Here is a 9,541-nt window from a genome sequence, read left to right on the forward strand (position 1 = left end):
ACATTAAGAAATTATTGGCTCGTCTGGACCAACATACCAAAGTAATGAAGAACATCCTAAAAACTATCACATCTAGTGCATCAAGTATGACCACTGACAGATAACAGGAAAAAGTAAGCTCTCTGTTTCTGCACCACAGTCCATTATAAACCACATAATACATGACGTTTACAAATGCATTGTCAGGTGAGGATCAAGGCAATTAGATAAGAAATCTTCAAATCTTACCAAAATGTCTTTTTTTTAATTTTTAGAAATACAACAGGAACTATACAAACATTTTTAAAAATACATTTTAAAAATTAAAAAAGACAGATTATAAAATACAACAGAAACACAAAGTAGTACTGACAGCCATCATTTTAGCTTGTGGTAAAACAGTACAACATTTTTAATGGGCATTTACCATGTGAATTATCAAATTACACCTTTGTGTGCACAGCAGCAAAGCAATATCCTACAAACAAATATATTTGTTTTCTTTTATGCAAATTCTGAAAGTACAAGCATTAGAGGACACTTTACAGGGACATGGTCCTGTTATCGTAACACAGTTAGCAGTAAAATCAACCAGAGCAGTGAAACGTGAAGTTTAGCGGGCTGATCTGAGCTTCCATGCTCTACAGTTTTATTGCCAATAATATTCATCAGCTGTCTGACTCGCGAACGTAACCGGCACATTTCTGTCCACATTGTAAAGCCATAACACAGCGCTGGAGAATAAAACATGAAATTAATCCAATCCTTTATTTACAACATTGACAAGGGAACTAATTATTTCTCTCAGTGATTATGGCCATCTTCTACCTAAAGCTATCAAACAACAGTTTTCATTTGTATTGCTAAAGTTGGACTAACTAAGAGAAAACAGGGAACTTCAGCGCCGTTTAGAAAACATTTGTTTGCATATCAGAGCCTTCCATCTGGGAAAATACGAATATATCCTTGATTTCTGCTGCATCAGTCTACATCCGTCCCAACTTCGTCTGGCTGCATCATGTTTTCGCTTTTTTGACGACGAAGATTCATGCTCCTTTGGCTTGTGCTAATATGTGTGCTCCTCCATTTGTCTATATTTCACTTCTCTTCTTACTTCTAATAAACCAAACGACGACGATGACGACTCAAGAGTCTGTATATTATTATTATTTCCTCTAGTTTTTCTTCATACGCATTCAACATAGTGCCGAGCATATACACTGCCGGAAAGATCAACATTGTGTGGAGCCATTTGTCCATTTTTCTCATTCTAAGGTAAAAAAAAACGATTCATTATGTAAGGTGTTTATACACCACTAAAAACACAGTTGTGGATCTTATATCCCTCAGAAATATTACACACTGAACCTTTAAGATTCCTGCTGATCATGTTTTCAGTTTCTCTTCATGAAACTCCACTTGCTGCATCTTGAAACCTGCTGCATAATCTATCATAGTCAATCATATTTTTGATTAAACATAACCAACATATTCTACTAAACAACCCCCCTGCACTTTCTCTGCTTCAAGGGTAATTGGAGGAGTGAAGATGGAGGTGGCAGGTAAACAAGGGAGATTCATTTTGGTAATTTTGCTAACAAGGGGACTAGCATCCTCTTCTCAAACCACCTCCTGTAAAAATCCTGTCACCTTCGAACATACAGGTTTAGCTGACTAATTAAATGAACTCTGTTCACTGTTCTGCTGTCCTTCACTGTACTGAATATGAGTTTGACAAGCCGTCTGTGGCTAAAATACAAAGATAACGTTTATGAATTAAAATCAAATAAAAGGTAATAACAGGATCTCAACACTGTGCATATCTCTCTGCTTTTGTCCGTTGGTTCACCTCAGCTCTCCTGGACACAATAGCTTCAGTCAAAGTAACTCTGGGAGCTTTCACCTCACAGATATGAGTCGCTCACTCACCGAAAAAGAAACCTTTATTCTCACTTGTTTGCCAATGTAAACACAAACCTCAAAGTATAACAAAGCTGTCAAGCAATGTCAGACCTTGTGTTGTACAAAAACATATATTCCCATTTAAACCTCACTGTATCAAGCAAAGCAGATGGTTTTCATATGCTTGTGAATTTAGTTCATAGCACTCAAACTCAACATTCGTTGACAAAAAAAGCAATGCACTGCCCTAGAAACAGAGTCATGGTCACGAGATAACCTGTGGACTTGAGCGTTAACAGTTTTTAATGGTTCTGCTACAAATGTATTAATGCAGAACAATACAGAGCAACAGCTAAACTGACAACATGTACTCACGCAGCAGCAAGGCTCTTACTAAACTAACTGTCAAAGGTTTCCTAAGAATAATTCACAATAGAAATGGATCATTTCTGTGGATAAAAATGACTTTTCCAACTACACTCTTCTCAAATGTTTTCCTGCTATGTGATGACTGTTGCTGTTTTGCTAACTCTTCCAGCTGAATTGCTGCGGTTTGAAGAACTACAAGGACTTTGTGGGTTCTAAGTTTGAAAAGGAGAGCGGGGGCCGCCTGCCGCCCAGTTGCTGCCGGACCAAGAGCTCCTCCTGCAGCTCGGACGAGGCAGGGCTCAGCGCTGTGCAGGTGAGATGGAAAACACCACTACAATTTCGTATAATAAACATAAACACAAAGTGTATAAGTACGGAAAAGGGAAGCGTATTCAGTGTACACTCATTGGTACCCACATTTCAGCCTCTTCTGTCAGACACTGATAGTGTTGTACTCCGTTGTGCATTCAAAAGTGACAGAAATAGTTGTGTCAAGAATGACAAAAAAATAAAGAGCATTCAAACCCTGGATCCTACCTGCACACAATTGGCTAATCACAACGTGAAGAAGGTGTAATTGACGGATAGTCGGTTTCAGGAACTTACAGACACGGTCAGTCCAAGTTTTGGACAAATTAAAATTTTGACCTGATGATACACATGGACATTAATATCTTAATCAAACGTCATGTCAATCCATCTGATAGTTGTTGAGATATTTCAGTCTGGACCAACAAACCAACAGTGCCATCCCTTAAAAATACCTGTTAGTTTTTGGACTGCTAGTCAGATAAAAACAACAACAACAAAAAAAAAGGCTGAAAACTGATGATTTTTCATGATTTAAAAAAAGCATTAAATATGGCCAACTCATTAATTGGGGGGAAAAAATTAATACGACCAGAGAATTCGCTGTATAAGCAGCCAGCCTAATTTCCCTAGACTGAAGACCTGTGATATATTGCAACATAGTAAGCGTTTTCTTTTTGGCCATTCGTGCCTTTAGTTGTTCTCTAGTGTGTGTATCATGTCGACTTATCAAGAACTGACGATTACATTTAGACAAACTTTCCTCCACAGGGCTGTTTTAAAGATATCCTGGAGAACCTCAATAAGCACAGCAACATCGTGGGAGGCTTCGCAGCAGGAATAGCAGCCTTAGAGGTAAAAATGACATGAAAAGGAAATGCAACATTTCTGAAAGCCTTCTCACTGGCTGAGTGTCTTAGGTTAAAGTCAGCGGCAGTAATACCTGTATTATCCAGCATGCATGTTGGCAAGAGGGGATTTAAACCCCTAGACAATTTGGCAGCAGTTTTCCTGAGCATGAGTCTAATTAGTCAAACACACCATGTGAGCTGGATAGTTTTCTGGAAACATTGTCCATATTCAAACATTAGTTGCCCAAGAGTAGAAAATGTGTTCGATATACAGTGTTGGAACTGTGCTCAAAAGTGTTAAAATCAAGGGACAATCTGTAAGTTGAAAGAACGGGAACATGACGACTCAGTCTTCAGTTTCAATGGCAGTATATAGGTTTTTGCCAGATCCAAATCTGTAACTGTGCATTCAGACCAAAACGAGTTGCTTTCCCTGCTTAGTGTGTGAACACTCAGCAGTAGTGACTACTGTCCGGTGTTCACACACCAAGGAAGGAAAGCGATGAAGGACAAACAACGCGATAATGCGAATAACACAATGCACATTACTACAGCTGTATGAAACCCAAGTAAACATTTTGCTGCAATTTAATTGCAATAAACGGATCAAAACAATGCCGAAATAACTACAACATGATGCTGATATGTTAAACATATGAATTCATGCTTTGTCAGGTCTGTCAGGAGGACAGCAGGACAACAACTTTTAAAATCTTTTTCATTGTTAAAGAACAACAATAACTGGATTCAAGTAACAGACATATTTTCTGAACTTACCAGGTAGTTTAACTTCCTCGTCTTTATATAAATATGAATTAGTAGGGCGGGGCAATAAAACAATAATGATAATAATAAAATAATCGCAATATAATTTTCCTCAATAGGAAAATGTTCAATAAATCGTCAATAAATATTTGGTTTAATTCATTTGAATCAGGAACAAATTAGCACTGATTTTTTTCTATTAAAATATTTATTTTGTTGAGGAAAAGGACTGAAAAAAGACTGACTAATCATATTTGTTAAGACAGATTTTTATCATAATAGATTTGAATGTTCCACCTCAGATTTAAGTGATCCACTGTTTGGCAACAAGTGTTTGCCACATTCTGACCATAAAGAAAAGTTAAACCACATATTTAATTTGGTTTCTTCAATATTCACTCAGGAGCAAAAATCTGCCTTTAAACTTGAAAGAAATAATGATTTGACATTTATCGTGATGACCATCAATATCGAATGATATGAAATGTTTGGGTACCAACAACAACAGTGGAACCGGAAAGACACGGTGGCTCGGTTCTGAGAAGCACGAGTGAAGAGAAATCAACGTTTTAGTCCTAAAAATTAAAGTAAAAAGTTAATGTAATACAAGCAGTTAACTCTGGGCTCCTCCCGAAGGTAAACGGTGCAGTTGCAGAATCCAGTCCAGCTGCGGGTGTTTATGTGTCCAAAAGCTCCAGCGCTGCTCCGACTCTGTCCTTCACAGCTCCCCGTAGCTCAGCAGCTCTCTGTCGGCCTGCAGAGACCCTATCCCGCCGCTCTGCCCGGTCCTCTCCAAACAACGCTCTGAAACGGTCGGTGACATCCGGACAATCTCAACGCTCACAGGCTTTCACGACAAAAATATCATGCAACTTCGCGTAGCTGGCAGCGCATCCTCTGCACCGCACGACAGGAAATCGCATCTCTCCATGTCTTTGCATGTAATCGCCCCCAAACTTCACTTCGCGTATTGGTCTGAATGCACAGTAACTCTCATGGGTTACATTTTTACGTTTTTAAAGAGAAAAGATGTTTGTGAGAAAGTGAGAATTAAATTTGGACTTCTGTAAAATTTGATACAAAATAGTCAGCCTGGTTTTAGAAAATATGATGCAAAAACAGATAAACGTGTGTTTTTTTCTTGTGTTTCCTAAGATTGGTGCCATGACAGTGTCCATGTACCTGTACTGCCACCTGGAGAAATGAGTCAGCTGAGCTCCTGCATTGAAAACATGACAGGAATCTGCTTTATTTAACAATCAGTTAGGACAGTCTCTTTCCTTTCTGGGTCCCCTTGTTTCAGGGAGATTTCTAACTTTACTATAAAATCGTCACAATTATAATGATTGTATTTTATATATAGTGGAAAGGTTTATAAGCAAGAGTGTAAATACTTCATATTTGCCAATAAAATATATCGAACAGTATTCACTGAGTGCTGACTGCATTTACCTGATTGCTCCCTGTGCATTTAATGGACATTGAGACGTTTTATGGAAATGCAAATGGTGCCACAATTAATCAATATTTTTTGGTATTAACCATGGATCACATTACTACGTGTATTATCAAAGGTGTCACTTGTAGTTCTGAACCCACAGAAAACAGGCTGACAGACACAGTTAGAAGAAGAAGAAACTGGAACATCTAGCACTTAAGACTGATATTTTTCTCAGGAGTTGGTGGAGACCAAAACAGAGCTAAGAGGGAATATTAACAACAACTAACTTCATGACTCCCATGGGATGATCACTTTGTTCTGTCTGCTGAGTGTGTAAACAGACTTTCAAAGTAGGAGGTATCATGTACGGAAGCCCTAAACGGCCATCCTGGCTTAAACGTATGGTGTGTGTACCAGTAACAGTGGACAGAAGTTGTTGATGAAATTTCTCAGAAACAAAGTTGAAACAATTGAAACTGCCACAACAAAAAATACGCATTATTTTTTGAATTCTCCAGGAGATGCCGGTGTTTGTATGTTGAGGGATATCGGGATATAAATGACAATATATAGTCGGGAAATATACATCCACAGCCAGCAACTCTAAACACTTTATAACACTAAGATAAACTCTTTTTTCTAATATTTTACTCTTGTTGAGAACTTTGTGACCTATGAAAGGTGCCAACATATTAAATACACTTTACTTACTAAAGAAACATTTTCTTTGTAGCATGATTGAGATTAGGGATGGGTTACATAACGGGACCTTCAAAGAGATGCAAACGGACCATAAAGAAACAAAACTACCACAAAGCAATGCTTGGGTGTCTTGCTTCTATGTAGCAAGGGTGGGGGCCCATTGTAGATCTCAATTTTAATCCACTAATAATTAAGATTCAAGGCCACAATTTTTCCTTGTTGTCAAGACTGTACAGCTTTATACAAAAACATGTATTTAAATCCTGATTCCTCTATACGACAGGCCGTGCTTGTGAAAGGAAGAAGCAGAGCTCAGTACATCTTTTGTCCTTTATACTATTCATCAATATTCCATCTCCTGCCCTTGAAGATCACATGCATTGTGCCACAAGGCTGAGTAAATATCGACCAGCTAATAAACTGTAAACCCCACGGTACACTACCTTCCCAGCACCAAACAGCAGGCAGAGAAAGTTAGTGGAACGTGTAGCAACAAGACAGCCAGGTGTTTTCCTCAGGTGCTGTTGGAGAGGAAAACAGCGCTAAAAGGAGAGTGAGATTTTTGATTTACATTAATGACATTAATCCGGTTTATACAAATTCTATAAATAAATGCTAACGTTGCTCTGTGTCAACTCGGTGTATAAATAGGCAACACTTTAGCTTATCAACGAGGCCACTATACATATTCTTTGCATTGAATTCCAGTTGCTACTGCCAATTCAACTCAACGCTTCTTGGAAGGGAGTCAAATTTCAGGTGACTGGAAGTGCACAATCCTCCCTTTTTACAACAGGGTTGTTTTTCTTCTTCTTTTTTAGCAGTGCCAAACAACATTACAATTTAATTAATACAATAATTAAGTTAATACATAAGGGGTGACTTTGACAATTGTAGGAGGTGCTAATTGTGCAGTTACTTAAGACAAAGCACAGCAAAACTGTTGATAATACTGAGACAATATAGCTCATGCATTTAAATAGGTACAGTCAGGTGATAACTGGTAATACAAAACATCCTTTTGTATATTATTAATTCTGCTGTGGCCATTCACTAATGTGTGTCATGGGACTAAGACTAAGGAAATGTGTAGACGGGGAGGAAAAGGAAGCAAGAAGACAACCCCCTTTTCATCCTTTCATCCAATTATACATCGGCGAGGTATTCAGAGTTAAATCTGTCATCATCGCAGTGCTGCTGAGCTCCATGTTTAACAATAACCCAAGGCGCACACACACACACACACACACACACACACACACACACACACAAAATCAATATTCCATCCACATCTCAGCCATCAGCCTCTGAGCTCAGTTCATCAGAACGCTCAATAGGTCAAAAATGACACTTAAGGCGGCAAACACACACAAACACACACTGATACGAACCAACGACTTCTGACTGACAGGCACAAATGAAAGGGTTTGAAGCTGGAGGTGCTGACGACAGACAAGTGTGTGTGTGGACAATCAAACACATGCCTAATGTGGGGGGGAAAAGCTTCATGACCCTGTTGGCTCTGTCAGTTAGTTAATAACACACACACACACACACACACACACACACACGGAGTAACGCGCACATTTGCTATTACTTTACAATCTGTCAGAAAATCCATCTTAATTAGACCTGATGCAAATGTTTTCTAGCAGGCAGGTTCATAAACACAAACACCGACAGCAGTTCACAAACACATGACAGAGTTTGAAAACAACAGTGTTTTCCTGACGGATGAAGGATGGATGGGCTTCATGCAGCCTCAGCAGATTCTTTCTAGTTTATAACAACTTGGTTCTTCTTCTGCTTGTAGTTGTGTCAATTGCTTCTATCAGTAATATTAATATCGTGCCGTTACTTGATGAGTTCTGCCAACACATTGCTACGACAAAGTCCGACAGGTAAAGAAACACAAGTTAGTCAGACAGTTGGTCAGGTCTAAACCAGGAAGTGACTCTGTAAATTGCGACAGATGTTAACAGACTTCTATTGTTCACTTGTGTTTTGTCTTCCAAAATAATTTTGGCAAACATGCGGGCTTGTTTACAACATGCCCGATCGTCTGTCTGCTCATGTTTCCAGACCAGGGTGAGAACTGTGTTTTCATGAGCGATAGAAGAGCAATGCTACTGGTCATTGGTCATGAACAAAACTATGAAAATAAGACCCAAATTGTTATAAACCAGAATTATCCTTTAGGAGAAGAATTAGCTACTTGAAGCAGACTCTCATTAGAGACAGTTGAGTTTGCACCAAGATCCAAAATCCCTACATTTCCCATGTTGCAACTTGATAAAGTACCTTGATAAGGGCCTCACTGCCAAATGCTAAATTAGCTTTTAAAGTCCAAACCAGATTTCCAAGGTGACATCACCATGACATCATCAGGGCTTTTATCTCAGGCTTGACAGTGACTGATAGGCCACGCATAGCTGGAATATTTAATTATTAGACATCTGTGTGGAAAGGACTTTGTCTCAAATAATACAACAATTTTCCCAGACTTGTCTCAAACTACTTACACTTAATTTAACATGGACTTGACTAGCCAAAAAAAATAATAGCCCAAACTGTGGTGGGCATTTTCTAAGTCCCAAGACAGAAATAAAAATGGAGTTTTATGTTACCAGTAGTCTGCAGTGCATTATGAAACATCTTAAGTTTGACAGAAGTAAAAGCTGACATGAGGTTGCCTGTGATGGAGACTAAACTCATCAAATAAGTTTCAAATCTGCCGATGCCACTACTTGGGCTAGCTGTGTCTCCAAAAGGCTGCTTGGAAAGGTGGAAAAATCCCCTTGCAGAATGAATAGACTCAAGTTGCAATCGCACTGAACACCCCCGCCCCCCCAATTGGACTTTGACTAAATCTTTTCTGGTTGATTTCACCACAGGTTTTGAAAATGAGAGCTCTAAAAGGTCAAGAAGCCACATTTGTCCTTGGGTAGCCCACAGCGGCTGCAGGAACCCACCGAGCCCTGAGGATTTGCATACATTTCCCCTCACTGCATGCATTTCCTGCCACCACTGCTTTGCCTGAAGTACTCTTGGGAAATCTGCAAGCAGCACAAGGCTACACAAAACATCTGAGCCAAGAATAACAACAGCTCCAAGTTTATTTTATGAATAATATGCACCAATAATAAATCCTTATGTATAAACTTTTTCAACAATATACTGTAGGGTAAGGCCTCAAAATAAAAAAGGAGCTCCACTATGAATC

The 9,541-nt window shown here is 38.9% G+C and overlaps 1 protein-coding gene across 1 annotated transcript in view; it reads left to right on the forward strand.

Moving 5' to 3' along the window:
* The window catches only part of LOC123971157 (tetraspanin-1), a 20,738-nt gene extending 15,160 nt beyond the window's left edge, over nucleotides 1-5,578 (forward strand). The window contains exons 5-7 of the mRNA XM_046049818.1: nucleotides 2,420-2,563; nucleotides 3,331-3,414; nucleotides 5,331-5,578. Of these exons, the coding sequence (XP_045905774.1) occupies nucleotides 2,420-2,563; nucleotides 3,331-3,414; nucleotides 5,331-5,381 (279 nt within the window). The 3' untranslated portion in view covers nucleotides 5,382-5,578. The remainder of the gene's footprint in view (nucleotides 1-2,419; nucleotides 2,564-3,330; nucleotides 3,415-5,330) is intronic.
* The last annotated feature ends 3,963 nt before the right edge of the window (nucleotides 5,579-9,541 follow it).

Source organism: Micropterus dolomieu, linkage group LG05, assembly GCF_021292245.1.
Source record: "Micropterus dolomieu isolate WLL.071019.BEF.003 ecotype Adirondacks linkage group LG05, ASM2129224v1, whole genome shotgun sequence".
NCBI lineage: Eukaryota > Metazoa > Chordata > Actinopteri > Centrarchiformes > Centrarchidae > Micropterus > Micropterus dolomieu.